Below are 26,892 nucleotides of genomic sequence, written 5' to 3' on the forward strand. Positions count from 1 at the left end.
TCCTAAGTCATCATCAGCACATGTTTCTGGTTCAGCTTCTCAAGGCGTGTGAGCATTCGCCAATTAGCGAACAAAACATTTCGACTTTTGGCCAAATTACCAAATTGCCAATTCTAAATTTAGGCACTAATTTGCAAACACCACTCGCAGCTGTTTCGGTCTTACTTTCAATAATTCTGAATGCACTTGCAAGGTCTTCTTATAGTTTAATCTAAACATGTGTAAAAGCTTTTACATATAGGATCGACATACATATAGTAGCTGCTCATTAAATGAATGGGTGTCATTAAATCGTGCAATTGTGAGCCGAATGTACAATGTTTTTCTAACTATAAAACTTGTTTATGTGGGGTTCTGTACGAGCTCAGCGACTGTAAGAACTGGCGACCCAAAGTTTTGTATACAGGTTCCATACTTTTTAGTGGAAATTAGTATACCCTTGTAGAGGGTATTATAATTTTGTCATGAGATGTGGAACGCATAGAAGAAGACATCTCTGACTACATAAAGTATATATATTCTAGATAAGCATGAACAGCCGAGTTGATGCAGCCATGTCCGTCTGTCTGTTTCTATGAGAACTAGTCCACTTTCCAGTTTCAAAGCTATATTTAAGGGGAGTTCGAATGACCAAGCCGGCTGGATCGGACCACGATATTATATAGCTGCCATAGTAACGATCGTTGTAAAAGAAAGTTCTTGTAAAACGGAAAACATTTTTCTTTAGCATTCAGCATTACTAAGTTTCCCGATGCTCCCTAAATATTTCTAAAGTCATCAACTACACAATGTAGCTGCTATAAAAAAGGAATAGTATGATTTTATTTGGCAAAATATTTTGTTTTCAGAGATATTTTTTACAAGAATATCTGTTCTTTACACATATTAATAAAATATGCCTTGCACACTTGCATTGGTCGAAATTGGTAGAAACTATTTGCTGCTGATTAATAGAGCTATAATCTTGAGCAAAGAGTATTCCTTAGTCAAGTATTCAATGGGTTTGGTGCATTTCTTGTTTTGCCAACGCTTTTGTGTTTATATTTTTGATTGACTTTTTAATAGGCTCTGGGCAATTTGAGCAGCCTGTCAGACTTGCTTTTAATTTCGTTTGTGTGCATACAGTATGTGAAAATGATTTAATGAAAATTTACACAGAAATTAAACATGAAATTGTGTGCAACAATATCGCCGACAGGCTTTCAATTAAACAGTAGACACAAGCTCTATATATATATACATATATATATATTTATGTGAATTAATATTGAAGGATGCTTCAACAGCAATTTTATCTGTACTTAATTATCTTTAAGTTTGTGTGTAAAGATTATAAAGTAAACATTTCGTAAGTTTGTTTACCCAAACAGCAAATGGAAATTCTCTATAATGTTTATTACGATTTTCTGGGCTCCCGGACCCCAAAGTTGCACATATGCGTGCAAGACATCTCTGTGCGAGCACTTAAAATACATTTTGCCAAAAGCCTTGGCTTAAAGTTGCCAAATATTTTTGCATAAACAAAACCGAAAGTAAGGCAAAGTAAGGCAAAGTAAAGTAAAGCAAAGCCAAGTCAAATAAAATCAAATCAAAATCAAATAGGACAGCCGCAGCACGTAGGCAACATTAATGCCCAACGCAAATAACAGAGCAGGGCGAAAAAATAAAATAAATAAAATAACATACCCCAATACCCCGACACATGGGGATAAAAGAGGACCTCTACCGGCCCTCAGCTACTATATAAAGTTGGCCAAGTTGGCAGCCAAATTGGCAGCCCCCAGAAATTGGCCTTGGGCTAGCAAAATGAATTCAAGTATTTTTCAATGTGCCCACATAAAATGCCTTCCTTTTTTCTTTTCTATTTGTCTATTTATTAAATTTTTTTTAACATAAATTAATTGTGCGTAAGCGCGCACTTTGGATTTGGCAAAAAAAATACCAAGGTAATAAAATATGTCAGTATGAAAGAATAATGCAAATTTTAAGTTGAAATGTATGAGTTATATTTTTATGCACAGTAGCTTTTCCTAGAGATGACTGCAGAGAATTTTTAATCTAAGAGCACATACCTTTTCAAAAATTTTTAAAAGAATTGTGTTCCAACTTTTTACGATAGACAGAAGTTAATTTATAATTTATTTTAAATGGACATATTTAATGGTGTTTTAATTTCTTGCTGATTTTGTTGAATGTGAAAAAGATGCAGAAAATCCCAATGTAAACAGCTGTAAATTATTCTAAAAATGTGTTTAAGCCTAAAAAGACTGGCTTAACTTAAGTAATGCAAAAGTTTTGATATGAAATTTATGATATTATGATATGAAGGCGGAAGAAGGAAGCCATCTTCAAATAATAAGGCTGTCACTCTGCTTAATGTTGAGAGTATCAAAACCTTTTGAGTTTGAATCAATTGAACAGGCTTTTTTGAAGTCTAACAAATTCAAATTTTATACATTTCCTGTTTAGTTATAAAAATTTTATGTTCAAAATATTTAAGCTGTGGTATGTATAATTGCATTTAACAACAAAGCTTTTCTTTTCTTAACTCCTTGCACTTAACTTGTCTTGTTTGGCCAGTTGAGGTATAGGCAAAAATGTTGGCCAAAACCTTTTAAAATCAATTTGTTCTCTTATCCATCGACAGCTGTATGTTGTTATGTGTTAGTGTGTCGTCCCCCAAATCCAACGGATGTCCAGTTACAAGCCAAAGTTTACCTTGTAGATTTCCGAGTCACTCAAAACTTGGACGCCTCGCAGTATGCAGCATTAATTGTGGCTATCGCCGTGTGGCAGGCTGAAAAGAAAGTTAATAAGCGCAACACGTGCAGCGGTTTTGCCAGAAACTATATTGTAACAATAACAGCAACCAGTAAGAAATAGAAAAGAAAAGCGTCGAGGTGGCCGGACGGCAACGGGAGTACGGGGGAGGGCGGCGTGTCTGGACCACGGCCAATGCGAAAGTTTGTTGAGCGAAACGGCTTTGAAGTCTAATAGGATTAGCCTTGCACTGCTCTGCTCTGCCCTGCCTAAACGTCTATCCACCCACCATTTAGAGGGCGTGCTACTATGGCTTTGTATGTGTTTGTGTGGACGGTGGTGTGTGTGTGCACGTGTGTGCTTGTGCTGGCTATATTTGTGTTTCTTGCCAAGAATCAGCATTGATATAAATATCATTAAATAATTGAAGGCAAATATTTACCTAGCTGCGTCTTTGATTATTGTAGAAAATATATAGAGCATATATTTGCCTTAGAATATGGGGTAAATATGACTGATTGCTAGAAGTGCTAACAGTTAGACATATAAAAGAAACTATTTACAATCGTCAAATTGATAAGAAGTTGAATGTAGTAGAGAATATATTTAGAAATGAAAGCGAAGATGGATAATTCATGACAAAATAATGTTACCCTTAGCAAGAGTATGTATAGAAAGCAGCATTCCTACACCTTTCGCTAGATAGGCTGATAGAAAGTGACAGCAATACTAAAATCCATAATAGCAGCTTAACAGAGATCGTAGCTGAGCTGCGCTTACGTAATGTTAATAAGAATGATATACTTAACAGTGCAAGCTTCTATTCAATAGAGTACACCTTACTCAGTAGTCCATATGCAAGGTCACATTGCTGTCAATGCAAACGAAGAGAAATGGGCGTAACACTGGCTCAGCAGGGCTGAGCTTAGCTTGCATATAAGAGAAACTGCTGTAAAACAATGATAGCCCGTGCAAGCGAGAAAGGCATGTTCTATGCATGTGTGTGTGCTTGTGTATTCAACAGCTCTGTAATGTAAGCGCGCACAAAAGTATGCTATATTTAAAGCAAGGTTATTGTTGAGCATATTGCAAAACGTTGCGACTTTAATTAATGCGTTTCATAGAATATATAATGTGAATAGATATGCATAGGTATAATATGGATATATAATTGTGTCGGCTTTAACCCACAGTGCGATCGTTGAACTTAATTGTCAAATCGGTCTTGGCCATATTGGTGAAGGCGGCCACAAACTCATTGAGATTATCATTGGGCAGACGCCTGTCGAAGGGGAAGCCCATGGTGCGTCTATCCGGGTACAGTTTATCCTTGAGGCCGCAGAACGAATAGGCCGTGCTGCAGGCATCGTTCGGGGTGCTGTTGTGAATGTGTTGTAAAAGTTTTCGATTAGTAATTGCTGTCGTTCAATACTGACAGAGCCACTCACTTGGTTAACTGCTGCACCGAATCGTTGGTATAGTCCGAAATCATGACAAACAAATCGAATTGCATACCCTCCGGCTTGCCCTTGGGCAGCAGCAGATGCTGCGGCCAACCGCAGCCGCAGAAACGGAAACGTGCCAGCTCATCTGCCGCAGTGGGCTGATAACTAGCCCCAACGGCACGGAACGAACGCTCAAATGGTATGGCCACCGAGGAGTCGGTCGATTCACGGCGTATGGTATTCTCACCGGGCACCACTGTGTGGACAAAAGATAATTAAAGTCAAGCTGGCGACGACTAAAGATACCCTGTAATCTATAATCTATACAAAATTCATACCCTCGTTGGAGCTGTGCTCTTGTTTTTTCCATTCACACTACGAAAAATATTTCTTAAATAACATTTGTGTTTACTGACGGATTTTTATAAGCTAGAGTATAGGTAGGGCAGACAAACTAATGCATATGCCAACAATAGGGAATTAGGATGTCTGGACATATTTTGTCAAAGCTATCAAAGAAAAACTTGTTTGACCTCGAACACTCGGTCGATACGGATAAGCTGACGGATAGGGAGACAGCTCGTTGCCCAGATTTTAAATCTCTTTCAGTGTCCTTCACCTGTTCAATGCACAAATTCACTTTACCTTCATTTTTATCCATTGATAATGATAGAGGGTTATAGTGAACTATTATATTTCTATTGCTCTTTACTTACGTTCCACCGTAAACTTGTCCATCTCAATGGCCATGAGACGCTGCTCCTCGAGGCGCAACGGCTGGTTGCGCTCATCGGTCTTGGGGCAGATGAAGATGCGGCAGGTGCCGGTGCGTTTGGCGCCCGAATTGGTCACATTGAACGTGTAGGTAAAGGGTGCGTTCTGCAGATGCCTGAAGGAGGCTGTAATATTTTCATCCTCCACTGGTCCAAAGTCCAGGCCGGCAGCCAAATTGGCATTCGATTTTTGCCAATAAGTGAGCAGCGTATTCGGGCGTGCATTGGCAGCGCCCAGCCGTGCCTCCACATAGGTCACGTTGACACCCTCAAAGCCCAGCTGGGTGGCATTGTAGACCGGCAGCAGGGCTTTGTGCTTGTTGAAAACGCTATCGATGAATCCATGCCATCTGTAAAAGATTGGATCGCGCATAGCTGTGGTCACATCGCCCATAACACCAAAGTCTTCCAAGTGCCGGTTGTCGGGATCATGGGCAAACGAGATGATAGTGTGGCCCTGATTGTGTAAATTGCCATAGAACTGGTTGTTCACCGAAAGCGTGCTGGAGGCCTCAACGATGTTACCCAGAATATCGATGCCGCGCACCTCGTCCAACGGAATGCGTTTACCTTGAGCCTGTATTCGATATATATATATTAATATCTTGCTTTTCAAAACTCTTAATTCGATTAACCTACATCTTCGACAAAGCCCTGATCGATGGCGGCCAGAACGCGATCACGCCAGCGTTCCAATTCGGATATCTCAATATTGCCATCCGGACGATCCACATCGCGCAGCAGCTGCCTGGACACACGTGCCGGATATGTGCGATTGTTCACGCTCGACAGAATCTTGGGGAAGTAGCCCTCGGGCACCTCGTCACGTAGATTATTGAGTGGCGCTACGCGCTTCAGATTATTACAGAAACGCTCCACGTTGTAGCGTGCGATCAGCTGATGGTGCATATAGTAGAAGAGCTCGCCGCGGCGATCCTTGTTGACCACCTCCACGGGTCCACTAGCTGGATAAACCAAATGCCAGTGCCAATGATGGCTGTTGACGCCAATATCCTCACGGAAATAGGATAAACGCTGCTCATCCTCACGATCGGAGGCCGTATAATTGATGGGTATCTCCAAAATGGAGCGATTGCCGCTCTTGGCAATTACCGAAGCCTCCTGGCGCGCTTCCTGTTCGAAAAATTCAAATAAATCGTATATTGAAGCACAACGAATATAAATATAACCCTTGTAGGCATTGGGCTGAGAAATGCATGAATAGGAAAGCTTTTTTTAGACGAATTATTTATATAGATGTCATATTTAGAGAAGTATGTGGAAGTAAGAAGTGTGGTAGATTCCATAAATGCCTTCTTGAAAAACAAAAAAGATTTTCATTGAAGAATTTTAGTTTTGATATACAGTCATCCGTTGACAATGATCAAGAAAATATCATTATATTTATAAAGTTAATGGGTTCGGAAATGTCTCTTTCTATGTCTAGCACACTAGCACACCCAATAGAAGTTGCTTAGCTCACCTGAAAAACGGAGGGCTCGATAAAATTGCTTGGGAAGACCTGCGAGATGTTGGGAATGGGCACGGTGCGCGTATCCGGACGATGAGCAATGGCCACTGCATAGCTGTATTGGAACAGCACTGGGTTGACGCGATCTCTGTAAAATTATAGGAACATATACTCTATATACTTTTCAATCACTTCAGTCACTCACTTGGTGTAGACAGCCAGGGCGACAAACTCTTGCAAATTGGGCGCATCCAGATACAATTGGATTAGCTGGCCGGCAATTTCCCTGTGTCGAGTATTGAACAAGGAGAATTGATTCTTTCGGCCCAACTTGGATGCGAATCCCAGATTCGGCTTCTTGGCCAGCTCGCGCACGGGTATACGCGTCTCAGCATTCAGACTGAAGCGATTCGAGACCTCCTCCGAGTTGTTGCGATAGCGATCCGTATAGACGCTTTCGGGCAGATCGAGCACCGTCTTGCCATTATCACGGGTGGTGAACACCGGCTCCAATGGTCGCTGGAACAACAATTCCAAAGCCTTCAAGTCCGTATTCATTTTGATGGGCTAGAGTTTAATATGCTTGGTTAACTAGGAAAGAGTTGTTCCCCTCACGAGCTGCTGCAGCGCACTGTGAAAGTTCAAGGCAGACACTGGCGTTTTTATAGCTCTTTAGCGCTAACCACAAAGAACTTAATTCTTTAAAATTGTTTTTATTTTACTTTTTTATAAATAAGTTGATAAGTTTTTGCAGCTAAAACTATCAAACATTTTGCTCTATTACTTAAACCAGCCACAAACATTTCCAGTGACCACATAGATATGACTATCTCTTATCAAAACGCATGTGTTTGTCAAACATATTAGGACTCTGCATGAGTATAACATGCTTATCAGTGGAAGAGGCGCCACTTTTATGTTATTTCACATGTTCCCACAATGCGCAATGTGATAAGCACCGAGTTGTTCAGGCATTTATTATTTTAATACTTATTTCATTTGTGGCTGCAAACCCAAAACAATTTGTCGCTTGTTTAGTTTACGGTTCGAAAAAAACTCTTTACTTTTATGTTTCGTTTTGTTTATCCTGCAAGTCGTACGAATTCAACTCTTAGCTGGATTCTAGTAAATATGCTTTGATAAATTTAAAGATTGTTCCCATGTTATTTTCCTATGAACCTGTCTTCTTACTCCCAATTGACTGAAGAGCTTCTTGTTTCGAGGTAAATTATTGATTTGATAAATGTTTTGATCTTCTTAGAGAAGTATAATTTAGGATTTCGATTAGTTTTAGAGTATATTTTAAATTTTTCTCGAAGATATTAAACATTGTTGTATAAAGTTCTAACATTTCAAATAATGGTAAGCGCCTTTTTTTATACACCTTTTTTATTACAAAGCCTTTTCTATGACTAAACACAATATGTTAAAAATAGATTTTTCGAATATCGTTTCATTGACCGTTAAGGGTTTTAAAGGTTCTTTGAATTCCAATCGATTCTCAGAATTGTGCTAAAGGTTTTCAATTTATTTTCTCATTTTTGTTCCGTACTAGCTCTAAGCATTTATAAACATTCTTTTAGTACGAAACTACTTTATAAATATACAAATTCGGTGTAATTTGAAAGTTGAACGTTTGAAGAAATGAACATTTATTAAGTAAGAAAATTATGTATTAATGGTTTTCTGACATTTCTTTTATAAGTTACGTCTTTGTTTGCAAAGCACTTTCAAGGGAAATATATTAATTTTGTAAAACATATTGCAAGCTCTTTAAATTTTGTAATCCTTGCGGCTCAAATTGAAGCATAAACTTCATTTAAAAGAAAATAAAAGCAACTTTTTTTATTTGATTTTTCTTTTGGTCGCATAACTTTTCATCTAACCCATTTGAACTTTAAAGAGTCGAATTTTCATGCAAAAAAATGGCCTGAAAATTATGAATTGCCACAGGGCGAACGGACAGCGCGATTATAATGCAAAATATTATGTTAAGGTCGCTTTCGTTGTTATGCCTGGCCATTTTGTACAGAAAGTAGAACCCCTATTTAGGCCCCGTGGCTCTGGTTAAATAGAATTGGGCAACATATGTATGCGCAGCAGGCCTTAAGCCATATATAACTCACATACATGCGAGTTTATTTGAGTGTGTTGCAAGGCCATAAATTTATGCAGTAAGCGTAACTAACGCACAGTCCTTATAGAAGAGGCGAACAACTTTTGGCGATTAAAACATTTGTGCGAATCAATTTTTGCCGCTTCGTGACCAGAGCGAAAACTTTTGGCATTGTCAATAATAAATGTAAGTGCCTGGCGCGGGCTACTGGCTCTGACCAAGGCGTTTAAATGTGCGCGCATTAATCTGTGAAATTGACAGCAACAACGAAAACAGCAAAGAGTTCTGTGGCACATTATGCAGAGTTGTGGCAACGACATACAGTCTGATAAATTAAAATAAAATGCATGGAATTTGAATAATCCTTAGAATGAAATTGTTAAATAATCAGTTTTTTGTGCGATTTTAAGTACTCGATTACTGCTATATATACTTTGTAACAATTTATGGCGTTTGACAAATCTCTAACAGGAAAGCTATCAAGTTATCGATTGCTGTTATCGATTAACATTGCATACAATTTTGAAATAAGCAATCAGTTATCGATTGCTGCTATCAATCTATCGAGCCTTGCAAATCCTTGCTGCCAATTCCATAGTTCTTCTGATTTGATGTCAAATTTGCCAAGTTTAAAAAATATGAGATCTGCAGTTTTTCGTGCTGGCATTCCATATACTCGCACCACTGTGCAACGCTGTCGCGCCTCGCCCTGCCTTTGCTTTGTCGTTTGGGGCGGTGAGTTTGTGAATGCGAAAGATGAATTTTCAGGATTTTGCCCACAACAAGAAAACGACTTTTCATGTCAAAGTTTTGTGTTTTGCTGCTTCTACTTCTTCTTCTTCTTCTTGCTGCTATCTGACAGATACATTTACAATATGCAAAGTAATATTTCATCAGAAATGTCTTTAAGCGACTGACAATGCCGCAACTAACATTAATTAATTATGTATATACCATTTATTTGCATTTTTAGCTAAAATTCAAATTTTAAAAAATGAAAATATGTGAAAAGTTAAACAAAAAAAAAATAATGTGAAAAACTGGCAAAAGTTTTTTATGGCATGGCAAAAAGTTGAAAAGCCAAACTTTTGTGGCTGGTCGATAAAGACAAAAGTCTGCCCGTCCCATCATATGCCATATAGCAGCTCGTAAAATGATCGGAAAGGGTTGCCTTAATTATGCGTCGCAGTTAAGCCAAGAGTCGGTTGTTGCCAGTGGGCGTCGTTGAGGCGGGGCTGGGCGGGGCGGGCTGATGTCTTAAACATTTTGCGGCATATCATTGCCGTCGTTGGCGATGGGCGGGGTATAGGCGGCAGCGCAACCACAAGAATTTGCGGACAGGGCTTATCAATAATTCGTTTTTGCTCGTTTTAAAAAAACAACATAAAACCCAACACAAAGACAACAGCAAAAGCAACAGACAACCAAAATACCCCAAAGAAAATCCATTAATAATGTAGACCTTTTAAGCTAGTTGAGAATTTTCAACAGGTTAACAGCGGTTAAAATTAAATATGCAACACAAGTAAATGGGGCAAGAGGGACGCGATTAAATACCCTTGCAAATGGTTTTTAAAATGTTCTACAGTTTATTAAAATTATCATAAAATCCAGGTAACTACTTCAACAGGGAAATCTTTTGTGAGTGCTGTCATGTCTTTTCAGTCATCTGTTGAAATTCTCTTTGTTCGCATTACTCTATTAAAAAGTATACTAATGTAAGCGCAAAATTATTCTAGATGAAAAGTTAATGTCATATATTCTGAAATATTTTGAATTTTGAGCCTAAACTTGCATTGTTATTTGGTTGGAAAAAAGAGACTTAACTTGACACATTGTTGGAGAGCGCCTTAGTTCAGCTAGAAATAAGAAGTTTAACATCAAGCATTTGATATAACAAACATGCTGTCAAGGCGGTAATGCCCACATTTGACAGGAGCTTTACTTAATTGTTTTGCTTAATGGCATAATGAAATAATCGTATGCATAATAAATTCGGAGCTGTAGCTGTGTGTGAAATTTCATAAATTAACTAGAGAATGGCCAGAGGCGGCAGACAGCTCTGGCAAGAACAATAACAACTGGAGCTACCACAACCGCAGAGGCAATCAAAGCCAGTCCAATTAGCTGTCTCAAAGGGGGGTATTTCAAGATGCCAAAGTCAAACTTGCTGCAAACTGTTGCAAAATCGATGCTGACAGCAGTAGCTGCTCCTGCTGCTGGTAAACTGACAGTTAAGCTTACCAATGCTGAAGGGTCGCTGGGGAGCAGGTTGGCAGTGAGTAGGCAACACATGCAAATCTCCAACGTCTAATTAAAAGCCGGTTGGCAAATTTAGCATGTAGCTAGCACCTGTGACAGACACCGGAAGTGCACAAATGGGAAACTGTAACAAATCATTTGGCAAACAGAGTTCGAACCCGAGCTAGGAGCATGGTTGCAGCCCCCAAGGCACAAAAAGTCCATGGCGGATGAAAATGTTATTAGTTGTCTGTTGCCAGTTGCCAGTTGCCAATTGTCATTCGCCATGTGGCAGCAACCAGACAGACAATAGCTCTGTTAGCGGCTGCAACAAAGTGTGTGTGCAGGTGTTTCTATGTGTGTGCGTGTGTGTGTGTGCAAACGGTAATTGAACAACATTTGTTGAATGGCTTGGAACAAATTGCTGCCACACAGTGCAGCACGTACGAGTGACACGGACAGCAACAACGACAGAGACAGAGCCAGAGCCTGTCTAAGTGCTGCAACATCAGGTGTTGCGACTGTGTTCACGTTGTCAACGCCAGACAGGTGGCTTTTTTATATTATTATTATTTTTTTTTTTGTTATATTAACTTCGAGGCCATATGTACTGCTGCTGCGGCTGTCAACTTTTCATACTCTGCAAGCCATAAAAAAAATTGGCCATCAAAAGGGTGTCATAAAGTAGTGCGAGCTTTTGCCACAGACAGCCAGACACACAGTGGCCAATGTTTATAGCTCTTCTTTTGACTAGCATCGACGAATTTAGAGTAGTTTGTCTGTAGTTCATTGATCTGTTAATGCTGGCCGTCCGCTACAAAGAGCTAATCCTTTGGCTAAACAAGAAGCCAGAAGCCGCATATCCAAATTAACTACTGTATTCTCTCATTCTGTCTGTGACTTGTTCCTGAGTTTGTTATCGTAAAATGATTTTTCACTTTTGTGTAGCCAAATGTTTAAGTTTTCTCAACAATTATAGCTGTGTGCCTGCTCTTACGATCTTATAACTTTAAATTGCATATGCTTTCAATTAATCCTGAGTTATGAAACTTATCCCAAATTTGCAATGATTTTTGATCTCGTGCAGTTGAATGGCAAAAGTTCTTACTTGCTAAAAAAAAATTTGTTGCTTTTCGGTATCATATATTTTTCTGGGAATCTGTTGCTCTTGAAATTTCCTAAGAATCGTTAAATCAATACAGAAGTTATTTGAAACACAGTAAATTCTGCTGAAGAGAGTTTCAAGCGTAAATTTACTAGAACACCAGTATAGCGCTTAAGACATGCGTCAATAATTTCTGTTTTTTCAAGCCGCACAATTCAGACATCTTTCTTCTTCTTGGCAATGCTGGTGCGCTGTACATGGGCCACAATATGGCCTTGGAACAGTTGCACTTGGCGGCGCTTATAGCCAAATTGAACGGAGACAGGCGTTTCCATCATAACAGCTGGTATTAGACTCAGGTCCAGTCGAAAGCCGCGCATATAGTAGGCCTTGCCCTGCTCAAAGGGGCAGAGTCGAGGAAAATTGCTGTAGCGGTCAAGTATATCGCGTGCGATGCGCAGCAGCGGCACTTGATTCTTATTCGAGAGCAACTGGCAGCCATCTGTGGTCACATTGAGCAGCACAAAGTCCACTGTGCGACGGGGTATTACAATGAGCATGTGAAACTCATGCTCGTTAAGCGGTTCCAGTAGCGCGAATTCCATGTGCATAGTGCGCCGTTTGGGATTCTTGCTGAGACCGCAATGGAAACTCTTCAGGGGATTTGCTTTTGAAGCACTGCCGCGAATGCATGTAAAATTCTCGAATTGCAGCTCAAAGTCCGTCTATAAGCACATAAAAAACTGCGTAAATCAATCGCTTACCCATTACGTATACGCACCTTGGCCGCAATCGGCTGGACCAGTCGATAGCCAAAAAGAATAGCGATAAATGCCAAGGGCGTTACGTACATTTCAGCGCTTTCTTCCAAACTAAACTCATTAAGCAATAACAAAAGCAATTGAATTGTAAATTTTATTCGTTAATCAAAATCGCCAAATAATGCCTGTAAATATTGTCATCCACTGAGGCTTGACTAATGTGCGACTGAATAAATAATGTTTAGTAGCGTGATAAAATAAACATGCTTTGAACGTTATATATAAAATCTAAGCGTATTTGAATTTGTTTTGTATTATCTCTGTGTGCAAATTTCATTCAAATTAGGTTAGTTTATGTGCAAACACTATGCGAATAAGTGCATTGAAATAATATAATTATTATGTTATTGTTATACATACTAATGTAAATACAATAAGAATAATGATTCTTATTAATGTTAGATTAAATTATAATTCATAGAACATATTACTAATTTTTTTATTATTTTATTTTATATTATTATTATTTTATATTTTATAATTTATTTACTACCTGTTTTCATTATTCTTACTCCGGTTACTTATCTTAATCAAAGGAAACCAAGTCCGACATATCTATTTAAATTTAATTTTGAATTATTCATTATCCAGTTTAATTTGAGACTAATTTAATTTTTTAAATTTGCATTTCTTTTATATATATTTCTTTTTAACTTGGAAGATTTATTTTATATATCTGATGTGTTTCTTATATCAGTTAATAAATTAGAAATGGGCGTAAGACATTGTTCCTCTTTTGCTTTGGCATGCACAAAATGTTTTTGTTTTATAATGCGCTGGCATAATACCGAAAGACTGTCAATATAAAGATATATGAGAGATATTTTCTATAAAGGCGACAATGGGGAATAAGTTGATTCAGAGATCGCGTTAGATTTAATTGAATCTTTAAAAAAATTATCTTTTCTTATAAGCCTAGAATATATATAAAAAAGGTATCGTTAATATTGCCATGCTAAGCAGCTTTTAAAAAATTGAATATTTGGTTATTTATAATTATTTAAATCAAACCATTTTTATAATATATTATTATATAGCTGTGCTGCGCTTTTTAATTGATTTCATACACAAATTTACAAATATAATTTTGACCCAAACACATTTTAAAGCAGATTGTTAATCATATTTAATGGTCTATGATGTGTAATTATTAAAGCAATTAGTGCATAATTGTTTACATCATATATGCATATATATATCAGGTAAATTATTATGTACATTTTAAATGTTTTTTAGTTGTTCGTTTTTTAACTAGCCTTTGTTTATATGAATTCAACATTTTTGTACGTGCTTTTGTTCATTTTAAGCATGGCCGTGCATGTTGCCAGTGCCAAGGTAAACAGCGGTATACATATAGTAATTGTTTTAAATATTAATTCCAAACTGACCGCAGACAAAGTTTTTTATGATGTTTAACAACTGCAGCTGCAGTTCGGATGATCCCGAAAAGTTGCTCACCCATTTGAACTGCAGCCTGGGCAGAAGCTGGCGACGTCGCACCTTCTCGATTGAGCTAAAGTTTCGTCAGCCTGTGACAAAGTTTCTTGTTAACATGGCCAGTGTGCTGCCACGAGTTAACGGTCCGGATTTTACACTGTTCAACCTGAGCGACATTAATGGCTGCCAATTGTTGGCCAACAAAAATCAGATACCGTTTATACAGCTGGGCCGTCTTACAATGGAGAGCTTTAGTAATGTGCCCAAGCGTTGTCCCTTTCCCAAGGACGAGCTCATCTATGTGCGCAGCTTTCGCTCCAATATGCAGAATATGCCCGCTTTCAGTTTTGAATCGGATATGCATATACATTTTGCAGTGCTCGTTAATGGCAATAAGATCATAAAGGGCTTCATACAGAGCCGCGTTCAGCGTCATCGAAGCGGCAAAAGGGACGAACTCTTGTAGCCCAGCGGCCATTCGCAATGCCAATGCCAACAAATCGCTGAAAAGCAACTAAGCAAGTGGCATGTGGCAAACTGTTGCAATAAAATATAAATAAAAACGCCATGCCAATTAAGGTACTTTTTGCGAACTTTGTGTACCCTAACGGAAACTATTTTGAATATGTTCTCAAGAGAGTTGTGTATCAATTTATACTGTCTTGAGAATCGATGCTATGAAACTGAGCATGCTTCAAATGTCGCTCACAATGTCAATATATTTATCTACCCTTTTATCTGTGTGTCCTAGTAAAGCCACTTTAATGAAATTTGATAGACATGTTTTTCACTACTGCAGCTATCAAATACACCAGAATAAGACATATCAGCTTCTACTCAAAAGATTTCTACAAAATTTGCCAGATTTGGCTAAAATGTTGGCCAATCTTCTATATGAAAGACCATCTAATCAACGCTACCCGCAAAATATGTACCACTTGCCTGCAATTTTTCTGCGTCCAGCCAAGTGTGTGAAGTTTGTGGCATAAAAAAAAAATTGCGAAATGTATTATCGCATTTCCGTGCCGCATTATATGTTGCACGTGAGGCACGTTCTGCCTTCCACTGTACACATATAGTATATGTACATGCACATTCATATATAAATATATTGGAATTAAAAATGCTAGTCGTGTTTTCACGTTTGGGTTCCTGTTGGTTCGTTTTCAGGTGCTTTCATTTTGTTGCCCAGAGGTTAAGGTAAATTTGTTCAAATGAGTGCAGGCTCCAAGCGGTTGCCGCTGGCCCTGCACTTGCTGCATATTTATTTGTGCAATCTATTTTAATGTTATTAAATTACTTGACTTCAAAAAGGCCCGGTGCTCAGCTAAAGTAGCTCGACAGGCTGAGCAGCCAGCGCCAAGTATCTGGTCAATAAGCTAAGGAGTTTGCATTACTCTTCAGCTTGCTGCTTAAAATGATTGTTTTTAATATAAAATGTAGATGGACTTTATTTTTAAATTAAAATGATTTGTTTGCTCTGCAAAGAAACCACTTCCATCACTAATTTTAATTGTGATTTTTGGCATGGGATTAATTAAAAAAAAAAATGTATATTCTGTTTTATTCTATTTTGTTTTATATATTATTTTTTTTATTCACCTGCTGTAATTCTTGTTATAGAAAGCAAACAAATATGTTATTCACATAGCTGAGAGTAAAGTGAGTTTTTTTTTTTTTTTTTTTTTTGTAAGGCATTCATATAGTTTTTTACGCTCAACTATTTGCTGAATTTTTGTATTTCATTTTAAAGTTTTTTTATTATTTTAATTGGAAAAAAAGTTTTTTGTTTTGTAAAGTTTGCTGTTTGCCTGTTGCCATTTTTTATTACGGCTTGTGAATTTCGGTATATCAAATAAATAAATATATTTTTTAGTTATCTGAACTAAAGAGCTTTTTGTTGGTGCATGCATGTTGTTTCTTCTGTATTACCAAAGCTTTTTTAATTTTTTCGTTATTTAAATTTCTGAAATTGGTTTTAAATGTTGTTTTCTTTTTTCTGCTGCTGCTTTTGCCATTGCCTGTTCAAGGTTTTGACCAACAAACCTTTTAACGTGAACGCAAAGTGTGCTCATGCCATCCTCAGCCAATGCTCTGGCAAACACATGAGCAGCTCATGCTGGAGAGTGCTCATATCATCAGTCTAATCATGTGGAATAAGGCGGAAACGGAAATTGCACATACACACACTTGGAATACTGTTGCCCGGCTGTCAGTTAAAGTAGCATACATGAGGATGTACGTGTGGGCTGAAGCGTGTGTGTGTGTGGGTTAACCAGATTCATGTAGTCATATGTTAGTGGTTGCCCTGCACCTGATTCTCTCTCCTCGGAGCGGATATGTTGGATATGAAAATTTTGTGGTTAGACATTATGTCCAACATTTGGTGCAGCAGGAAACATAGCAGGGAATTTGGGTTTAGCTTATTAATTAAAATTGCATTTACTGTTCAACTGCAGTTGGCAAGTTGTGTGCATAATTTTCACCTGACTGCGTCACATGAGGCTTAGCTAACTGGGCTATTACCATGGGCTTTATTAACGCTGTGGCAGGCAACGTCTGTTATCAGTGCCAAGCACTCATGCCACATAGGCGCTTATCACTTGACTGAATTTTTGATGAGAAGTGAGCGTGTTACTTGTCAGTGACACCAGCTGAAAATTTAAGCATTCGATTTCGCTCTCAAATCAGCATGACGGTTAAAGAGTTGCTCATAGGAGGATGGTGCACATGCTCTTTAAGCTCAAAGCTTTCAGTTGTAAACTGCTTTAAGAAATAATCAAGTTAAGGTATTCTAATTCACTAATGCGAATAAGAAGTCGTTGAAGTAAAAACTGCCTTTAATGCCTGCAACGCTATTAGCCAAAAATTGAAGCTTCTGAGAGAGATTAGTGACAACAGTTAGAGAAGAACTTTCACGATTTGCGGCTGATATGGCTTTAAATGGACTTAATTATAAACTTTAAGTAGGCTAGAGACTGCGATAAAGCCTTAAGTGAATAAATATTAAAGATTTTAATCAAGCTTTAAGCTTCTAACGAAACACTCTTCCTCTCTCTCTCTTTTTGGTTTCTGTTACATTTCCCTCGCCAAAATCCGTATTATTTTCAGCTAATGCCATTCGCACATAACCATAAACCTTAATCAATTGCCACATTGGGGCTTGCATCAAATGTCAACGGTAAATGATAAGAATCTAAACATTTGGCTAACCCTCGATCTGGTTCTCTCGCTCTCTGACATTGACACACACACACGCATACCCGTTCCTATCGCCTTTGGAAATTTAATGCCATTTACTCATTTTTCCATTCAATAATAAAAAATAATAAAAAAAATATATATATATATATAAACGATGCTTTCTGGCGCAACAGCTGTCAGTCTTGCGGTAGCTCGGTTATTGTTGCCAGTTGTTGCTGCTGTTGCTCCCTCTCGGAATTTCACTCAGAATTTCCATGAACCGGCACCTGAGTGGTAACTGCTATTCCTGCCGCCTGTGGGCGTTGAAAAAAAAATAAACGAATGAAAAAATGTATTAAAAACGTCAGTTAAATTTATGTTTTTCACAACGACTTTGGCTTATTGTGTTAAAGGGCCGTCAACACTAAATAAACTAACCAGGCTGCGTGAGACATTTGTAACATAAGCTTTACATACCCATGCTATGCTGTTATAGAGGGTATGTGCGGTAAAGCTTGTAAATTATTTCAAATAATTAATAACTAAAATAACTTAAAGCTTCCACGTAGCTGTGCTAACAATAAGGTACCTAATACTTACAATGATTATAACTAAATGTTATAGTACAAGTTTTTTCGTTGTGTTGATAATCATTACTTTCTGGTGGCTTATTAGTTTGCAATTTAGGATTTTGTTGAACTCTAGTGGGGTTATTTGCTACATCTGATTCCTAATCTTATTATTTTAGAATTCAGTTATTCTCGTTACGTTCTCTTGTAGCCGTTCCTGGTGACGTTGTTGATCTACTCCGCGAATTAGAAGTTCTCGTCGAAAACTCGCTACTTTGCTCCTTTTCGTTGCTATCACTTGCTTTTATAAGTTGTCTGCGGATATTCTACAATCAGTTGTTTTATATTATTGGTCTATTCTTAAAAACTATTTTAGTTTTTGGCACACATCCTCACTAACATTCGCCCTAGGTTCAGATATTTATTAATAGTAATCCATTCCCTACTGACTATTTATAATTTTTATTCACCGCTGTTTATCCACAAAGTGTGGCACAAAATAAATATCAATGTGGGCGTTGTGGTGTTGGGAAAATCAAATTAATTTTTAGCTTTTGTGTGCGTGTAGCTGTTTCATATTTGCTAAACAACACGCGAATATGTTTTTACAAATAAGCTATGATAAAATCCAAGCAAAACAATTGCAATTGTGAAATGTACTACAAATGATGAACAACGAAATTAACTTGTTAATTTAATTAAGTGTCTGTCATTTGTCTTTTTGCAGTTTCGCCCAGTACGAAGCAGCGCTTCTGTAGGCGCACCGGCCGCAACCATTCCTATGCCAGCCCGCAAGGGGCTGTTAGCGCCCCAGAACACATTCCTGGACACAATTGCCACACGCTTCGATGGCACGCGTAAGTTAAAAAAATATATATATATATATTATATACGAGAGTAAGTGAGAGTCAAACAGTAGCTTTTGTTGTCGGGCGCTAAAGATTTAATATACTTGAAAACATTTCAATTAAATAAAGTGCAATAGCAATTGATACTGTTAGAAAAATTGTACAAGCGTACAAATACATCAAAAAATGATTTAAAAAATAGGGATTAATAGGAAATAATAGAAAATAATAGGAACACTCTATGCAGGCCTCAAATTTGTAATGCAGAGTTTTAGCTAGATGTATCTAAAACAGTTTAGTGTACAAGTACCCAACCTTTAGATAAACCCTTTAACTAATCCCTACGACATGCCTGCAGAAAATGCAGGAAATGCAGGAAATACAGATATATCAAGTGACATTAACACAGCGTAACTGAAAGACTATTTCGAATAGATTCGTAAATTTGACGACTGAGCGCGATGTACTGATTAATACTTTATGGGCACGGAAGTGCCTCCCACCGGAAACGCGTAGCACATTACGTTACAAAATTAGAATGCCCAGCATAACCATAAAAAGCAAAAGTTAAACGATATTTACTTAGTCCTTCAGCCTTATATAATTTTCAATGTATTATTTATGTGTGTTTTATTGAGCGGGCACGGATAAAACGGGACATAACGGCATGTATGCATAAGCCCAAGCGCCGGGTCATAAAAATATCACAGAATATGTGCACAGAATGGGTGCATGCATACCAACAAAAAAAAAAAAAATAACTAAAATAAAAATAACAAAAAATACGAATCTCTGAATTCTGACGTTTGCACACAAACAAGAAACAACATATCGGCTAAAAGGGCGCAGACAAGGGCAAGGACAATGCGTGTCCCAATAGAAATCTGCACTGGTAAATTAAAACTACATATGTGTGTGTGTGTGTGTTGTATCCTGTCGCCAGGCAACGGAACACACAAAGGCGCCACAGGCGCATGGAAGCTCGTAAAATGTTTTCCATTTGTCATACGATTTTTAGCTTTTTCCTTTTAATGCCAAACTTCTGTGCAAACTTTTGTGCTTTAAACAATGGAAATGTCATTAGCTAGAAATTTGTAAGTGCAATGATAATAAGCATGTTGATTTTGCTTTGTCCTTTAACCTTTCGTTTGCCTGCCAGCTGCACTTTGAGACAAATGCGTAACACGGAACTATTTGACATTTTCAGCATACGTGCACATCGATTCTGGTTATGAGTAGTTTCCTGTTTCCTTCCGAAATGTCAGGCAAGCGCTTGTGAAGTTATTTATTGTTTTTTATACCCTTTGCTCGTTATAATTTTTTAAAAAAGGTAGAGGTGTAGGTTGTATGCAAAGGACAAGTATATATGTCTTTAAGTTTCTCCTTCTCAAATACTGATCACCGTTGTATGCGATTTTCAAAAACTCGAACAATACTTATAGATGTCAATACTTTCTATGGTTACATATACACCTAATAAAAAAAATATATTAAATATCAAAAAACATATAAAATAGTTTACACACTGTCTTACTTATACAATCATTAAGTCTTATTGTCGCACTCCCTTAGTCAACAATACCTTTCTCCGCGACTCTCATAAAAACTAATAGTGTTTTCAAGATTTTCAGTTATGCGTTTATGCTAGGAGCGTTTTTCAACAGATTCGTTCTGTTAAATTATTTAAGTTAAAGTTGCATCGCTGAATTTTAATTTTTTTGGTGTTAAAATCATGCGCGTATGCTAATAACGTGTTCAAAAGGTTTTGTTTAGTAAATTATTGTTTAATATTTTACTTTACTATAATTGCCCCACTATGTGATTTTCATAAACTCCCAGTATACCGACACAATCTCTCTCCTTGCTGACCTTTCCCCTGTCGCTCTCTTCCTCACTCTAAAAGCTTCTTTATGCGATTTTAATTACCTTAATTCTCACAGATTTCAAGACATAATACTAAATAAACAGCCGACAGGCAATCATTTTAAGGGGACCAAAGCCTGCAAGTAATTTGTAGGCCGGGCGCACATGGCGTATGATTGTTGTTGTGCACAAGTTTAATGCGTTGACAAACTGTGTGCAAGAGCCATAAATTACATACATATTCATTTGCTTTATAGATATATATGTACAACAATTTTGACTTGTCAGCAATTCAGTGCGTACGAACAGTATGCTGCTCAGTCAAGTATTTAATATGCTGAGAACGTGGCCAGCAGTCAAGTTGTATTTTTAGGTCAGTTAACTTTTTCATGGCATCAAATGTTACACAAATTTATTATTAACAACGTTCTTTTTTTTTGTCAGATTTGCATTTAACTTGATGCTAGTTAGGGTTTTAATAGATTGATTATATGATTTACGCCCAGCTCTTTGTGCGGCTGCATCTGTGTTATCTTGCATTGAGTGCGAATTGATATTGGTTGTATTCATAGCTATTCATAGCTGTCCCTTTACGAGCACACAAATTATTTATGGCACTGCCAATTGTCGACACAAACAAATAGGCTTAAATGGGGCTTTGCGAGCAATACTCGAATGCTATTTGCTCGTATTTGCTACACTATTTACAACTGGCTCGTAATAGACCATTAATCAGCTGCGGTTCTACAAAACGGAGTCTATCAATTTTCATTTTCATAATTAGAATTGCAAAGCCCATTCAGAAGCTTAATTAACATGAGTATCGTGGCAGAAAGCGAAGTCCATTGGCTACAATTTTTACTTAAATTTAAGAATTTACATTTGCACCTGGAAAATATGAAATTAAATGGACGCGTAACGTCTTTTAACAAATATAAAAGCAACTATTGATAAAAATCCATCAATTTAAAGCAAACAAAAGGAGTTTCATGATTTTTAATGTGTTTTTTATGTAATTTTTGCTTGGAAAAGGAAATTCATGAAATGATTTTCATGTATTCGCATTTGCAGTCCGTTTTTTTGCGCTGGAGCTCTTTTTTTTTGGCATCTCTCACAGAAGCTGGAAAGTCGCCACACTTTGTGATAAAAAGCCATTGCAAGAATTTAATTTTATTTGATTCTCAGCTCAGATAGAGAAAAAATGAGAACGAGCATGAAGCCAGAGCACAGAGCGTAGATGAAATTTAATTAAATTTGTTGTTTGTTGGAAATTTTTATTTTATTAAAATAATAGACTGTGCTGGTGGCGGGTCAAAATGTTAAAAGGTTACCAAGCCAAGCAAATAAGACCCAGAATTATTATGAATTTATTTATTTGAATCCAAAAAGTGAATTTTGTGAGTGGCATTCGGTCGGACAATTGAACAGCAGGTAGTCCATTTTATATAAGAAACGATATGATATGATGAAAACATATCCGACAAACCTAATGCTCCCCCCCTCTCTCTCTCGCTCTCTCTCTGTCCCTCTCTCTCACTTTGTTGTTTGCTTTTCTTTACAGATTCGAATTTTGTGCTCGGCAATGCGCAGGCAAATGGCAATCCAATTGTTTATTGCTCGGATGGGTTCGTGGATTTGACAGGATATTCACGCGCGCAAATTATGCAAAAGGGTAAGACAATTGCAAGGACGGACGGACTGGGGAATTGGCAACATGTTGACGGACAGACAAACAGCTCGCAACACTTCAATACTCATTTCAATGTATTTGTACATTTTATTCAATTGTTTGCCAACGATAACGCACAACAACAACCATGCGACAACGAATGAACACAACAACAACGACAACATCGCGAAACAGGCTGCTCATGTCATTTCCTTTACGGGCCGGATACAAAGGAGGAGCACAAGCAGCAAATTGAGAAAAGTCTTTCAAATAAGATGGAACTAAAGTTGGAAGTTATTTTCTACAAAAAGGAAGGTAAGAGCCAACAACAAAACAAAAGCGGGCCAGAAATTGTGCGTACTTGTGTTTGTAAATTGTTTTCATTTTTAATTAAAAACATTTTTTTTTTTTTTTTTGCTTAAACTTCATTTAGCATTTGAGGTAATTTGCGCGCAACAAAGAGGAAATTACATGCCTCAGTTGTTTGTGGCAGCAAAATGTAAAATGTGGCAATTATTGCAACTGCGAAGGATGTGGTCAGCAACTGTTTACAGAAATTAGCCGAGAATTGTGAATTTGATAAACCAAAAAATTAAAAGTTTTTTCATTTGCTTAGGCTGAATAATTATTATTTTTCTTCATTTAATATTTTCAAATTATCATTTGTTAATTTGGGAATTGGACAAAAATTTGTTTTGATAATGCGTTTTCTTTTTCTTAATTTCATTATGTAAAAAAAAATGTTTTTTCAATGCTCATAGTGCTCAAACCCGATATCAATTTTGATAATGATTTCTTCCGCTGTTTAAGACTGCATCTACATAGGCTGGTCGTATTATTAGTATGTTTAGACTAAGTACCTCAAATACTTGTTTCAATGAATATTGGGAAACTATGAGGAGAACGTGTCAAACCTCAGCTAGTTTTTTGTAGCAAGTCAACTGATTTAAACTAAGGAGCGAACCTGAATTCTGAAACAGCTTAAAGCTTTCACTTAAGGTTAAAGACTTACCTAATAAAGTTGCTTAAGGCTTTCATGTGATCGTTATATCTTGTTTGAGCCCTAAAAGTGGTCGCTTTAACTACTGAGGCTGTTCTTTTGCATAATATGTTAACTTTATATAATGTGACCTATTTAAGATTTTCAAAGTCGAGTTTCTGCATTTGTTGGGTTTACAGAATACATCTTAATATGTCTTTGAATATTTAGGGAAGATTAAAGGTGCACTACGAGCAGTTAGTGTCTTCTTTTGCGGTTTATTTGTAACCTGCTATAACAATTTGATACAATATATCTAACTACAACTATTGAGCTATTGAGCTGTTCAATTCATATACTTTGTTGAATGCCACTTATAGCTTGTCTCCGTTGTTCTGTTCTGTGCTAAAAGCAATCAACACACTGAGCCAACTACTTTTCTTGAGTAATTAAATATTTAGTTTTCATTTGCAACAAGTGTCGTTGGTATTTAAACTGGTTCTGCGTGCGCTTCGCCACACAACTAGAAAGCTGTGGCTTGCCACGTGACAGAAAACTGTGTAAAGTTTTGAAAACAGCTGCAAAAGGATTATCACAATTGCTGGCCAAGCAACAACAAAAACAACAAGAACAACTAGTGTAATAAGTGAAAAGCTGTAAGTCAATTGTGGCACACGTCCACGTGCGCCGTTTGCACAACAAGTTTTTGTGTGGTGGTAAACCACCAGCCAGTGGCTCAAGAGTTGCCTGTGGCACTCTGTGGGAGCTTTAACCATCTTCGTATTGACTTTTAATTTAAGTAACTGCCTGCTGCTGCTGCTGTTTCTGATGCCGCATCAATTTTCCAGTGCGTGGCTCGCATAAGCTGGCTTTTATTAAGTTAGGAGCTTTGCCTTGAACTAGTTTCCATCGACAGCAGCCGCCTGTGGTTTCTCGTAGTCTCCCAGGAGCTGAGCAGCTTCTGGCAAGCGTGTGCATACCCACTTGTTGTGCGTGTGTGGGTGTGTGTATGTGTGCGTGTTTATGTGTGGGCACACAAAACAATAAATTTGTTCGCAGCATTTTTGCACGTTCGTATCGCATGTTTTATTTTCATTTTTATTTTTTGTTGAGCTTTAATGAGGTCACGATTGCTCAGCCAAACGACCAAAGGCTAAGGAAGTGTTTGCCTGGATATTATATCGACTGGTCTAGGCTATTAACTTGTCTATAAGTTTTCTAATTAGCACTTCGCTTAAAACTTTTAATAGACTACAGATAGGCTTTCCCGTTTTAGCAGAATAATATTCTTATTAATTATGCAGCAGTTTGTGGTCTGAACACCTCGAGCGACTCTTTCAAACGACATAATTAAAACTGGCAGCTATATAATTGTGGTCTACTTAAGCTGAAATGCAATCAGTTTTTGCATACCATTAACCGCTAATTAACTCCACCCCGTGGCACGACAAAGGCTCTCGTGTCGAACACAACGGGCTGCCTTTGACAAATTCGCTTTTAAATCTTTGCATTTTTGCAGCCACAAGTGAAAATCGAAATGCTCCACATGCAAATTGCTCTCAAAGTGGTCAATTGCAGCCGGAAAGGTATAATTTAATTTTATTTCACATACACTATTTTCATATTTAAAAATATATTTTTCTTTTATTCTGTGGCGCTGTCAATTCAGTTTTTGTGTGTTTCCTTCATGGCCACTTAAACGAGAGCCGTTTGAGGTGATATCTCCTTGAATGTAGCAGGCTTTGCGTTAACTATAAGTTGTTTAAATCAAATACGTCCTTCATTCTTTGCTGTTTCGTCAGCCTTCGATTCGAATGCGTGCTATGATTACTTTTATTATGATTTTGATCAGTTTTTCCGTGGTCAAAGCATTTCTTAAGTAATAAACTTGTTCCCCCTGGTTACTTTTGTTATTTAGTAAAGAAAGTTCTTTAAAATTTGTCTTTATTCAGGTGCTCCCTTCTGGTGTCTGTTTGACATTGTGCCCATCAAGAATGAGAAGCGCGATGTGGTGCTTTTCCTGGCCTCGCACAAGGACATCACGCACACCAAGATGCTGGAGATGAATGTGAACGAGGAATGTGATAGCGGTAAGTAGGCAAAAAATGGCAGCAAACCAAAAGAAGTGATAAGCAAATAAATATAATAATTAAATCAATAAAATTGTAAGCCTTATATTGCATATGGCCTGGCCATGGCAGCAGATAAAATTGAAAATGCACATGAGTTAATGCATTATTTCGCGCACAAAGTATCAAGCAATAATTAACAATTGACACGCCCACAAAAGTGCACGGTCAACTGTTGATACAATATCCCTAGCACAAGTATAACAACACACATACCAACCCATACACACACACGCACATCCACACACACTCATGATAGCCAAGTAAAAGTGTTAAATTATCCATAAATGAATAAAGCAGATGTGCAAAAGTTTGTAATTTGGTTAACCAAACGCCACGTCAAAGGTAAAATGATATATTTATATATATATATATATATAAGTATGAATATGCATATATATTGCCTGTGTGTGCGTGTGCCTGTTGGCGGTTGCTCGGTTTTTCAGTCTGCACCAAGCATTTTCTTGTATTTTTTTTTCTATTTACATATTTATGTTTCCTTTTCGCCATGTCATCTTGTCAACTTTGTGGAATTTGTACTCACTTTGCGTATGCTGAATTTTTGGTTAACCTGTTCATATTTCGTTAGTTGACAGCATTTTTTTTTGAACGTTTCCCGCAACTCGCTGGCATTTGGAAATTAATATTTAAATACCTAACTCATTCTATATAATATTTTTTTATTCTGTTTTGTCACCTTTTGACTCCGTTTGCGGTGTTTTATTGCGTTGTAGCAGGAAAGATTAAAAAAATGTATCGCTACGTAATTTTTATAATATCATTTCCTCTATTTGATTTAAGCTAAACTTAATGTTTCAGTTAATTGAAAATACTCTTTTTATATTTATATATGGTACGTATTTATTCTAGTATGTCTATATTTTTTATATATATATATATTTTTTTTAAATATATTCTTTTCTTTATCCAATTGGATAAATCAGAGTTCGATCCAATTTCAATTTAAATGTAATTCAATTTTAACTTGAATACAAAAAAAAATTGTGGCCCATAAAGTTTCTGTTTTATAAAATATGTGCATAATTGAATTTTTCAAATTAAAACCAAACGTTATACAAAGCATTTAACATATTCATTGTAAACTTATATTAAGTATAAATTAATTTCTGTGCAATTCCAAATTAATTTACATGCACATTCAATTGAAATAAGTCTTTTCCGAGAACCCACTAATAGGCATTACAACTTTTTGCATTTACTTTATCATTTAGTATTTATCTGTGCTTGTCCTGCTTGATAATACATTAAATATGCTTACAACTGAATTTGGTGAATTAGTTAGCATGAAAATGTCTCCATTATTCTCCAGGGACGAAAATGGTAGAACTAAAGAAATTGTAACGCATGCTTAAATATTGATGTGCAGAAAGTCAACTCCAAATGGATGCTTCCGAAAAGAAAATAAAACCAATTGCAAACAGAGAATGCCAAGAGAATTGTTCAGCTTGTGCGCATGAAGTGA

General features: G+C 37.1%; 4 protein-coding genes and 1 long non-coding RNA gene across 8 annotated transcripts in view; 3 read left to right on the forward strand and 2 right to left on the reverse strand.

Moving 5' to 3' along the window:
- Elk (Eag-like K[+] channel) overlaps positions 1-26,892 on the forward strand; it is an 81,439-nt gene that overhangs the window by 20,977 nt on the left and 33,570 nt on the right. For all 4 annotated transcript variants that reach the window (XM_032435999.2, XM_032435997.2, XM_032436000.2 and 1 more), the window contains 4 exons: positions 18,649-18,778; positions 22,194-22,304; positions 22,497-22,616; positions 25,233-25,370. In XM_032435999.2, the coding sequence (XP_032291890.1) occupies positions 18,703-18,778; positions 22,194-22,304; positions 22,497-22,616; positions 25,233-25,370 (445 nt within the window). In that variant the 5' untranslated portion in view covers positions 18,649-18,702. The remainder of the gene's footprint in view (positions 1-18,648; positions 18,779-22,193; positions 22,305-22,496; positions 22,617-25,232; positions 25,371-26,892) is intronic.
- Positions 2,090-3,201, forward strand: LOC138911363 (uncharacterized). The gene is made up of 2 exons (XR_011416907.1): positions 2,090-2,505; positions 2,648-3,201. It is a non-coding gene; the product is annotated as an uncharacterized lncRNA (long non-coding RNA).
- Positions 3,832-7,083, reverse strand: PPO1 (Prophenoloxidase 1). Its single transcript, XM_002050420.4, has 6 exons — positions 6,655-7,083; positions 6,462-6,597; positions 5,618-6,112; positions 4,922-5,555; positions 4,209-4,461; positions 3,832-4,138 (listed from the first exon to the last, which is right to left on the reverse strand). The coding sequence occupies exons 1-6, from the start codon at positions 7,005-7,007 to the stop codon at positions 3,943-3,945; spliced, it is 2,067 nt and encodes a 688-aa protein (XP_002050456.1). The 5' UTR covers positions 7,008-7,083; the 3' UTR covers positions 3,832-3,942.
- LOC6626050 (uncharacterized) lies at positions 12,071-12,764 on the reverse strand. The gene is made up of 2 exons (XM_002050419.2): positions 12,693-12,764; positions 12,071-12,636 (listed from the first exon to the last, which is right to left on the reverse strand). Exons 1-2 carry the CDS (start codon positions 12,762-12,764, stop codon positions 12,127-12,129), a joined length of 582 nt encoding a protein of 193 aa, XP_002050455.1. The 3' UTR covers positions 12,071-12,126.
- Positions 14,138-14,917, forward strand: LOC6626049 (uncharacterized). The gene has a single exon (XM_002050418.3). It carries the CDS (start codon positions 14,138-14,140, stop codon positions 14,633-14,635), a length of 498 nt encoding a protein of 165 aa, XP_002050454.2. The 3' UTR covers positions 14,636-14,917.

This window comes from Drosophila virilis, chromosome 5, assembly GCF_030788295.1.
Source record: "Drosophila virilis strain 15010-1051.87 chromosome 5, Dvir_AGI_RSII-ME, whole genome shotgun sequence".
Lineage (NCBI taxonomy): Eukaryota > Metazoa > Arthropoda > Insecta > Diptera > Drosophilidae > Drosophila > Drosophila virilis.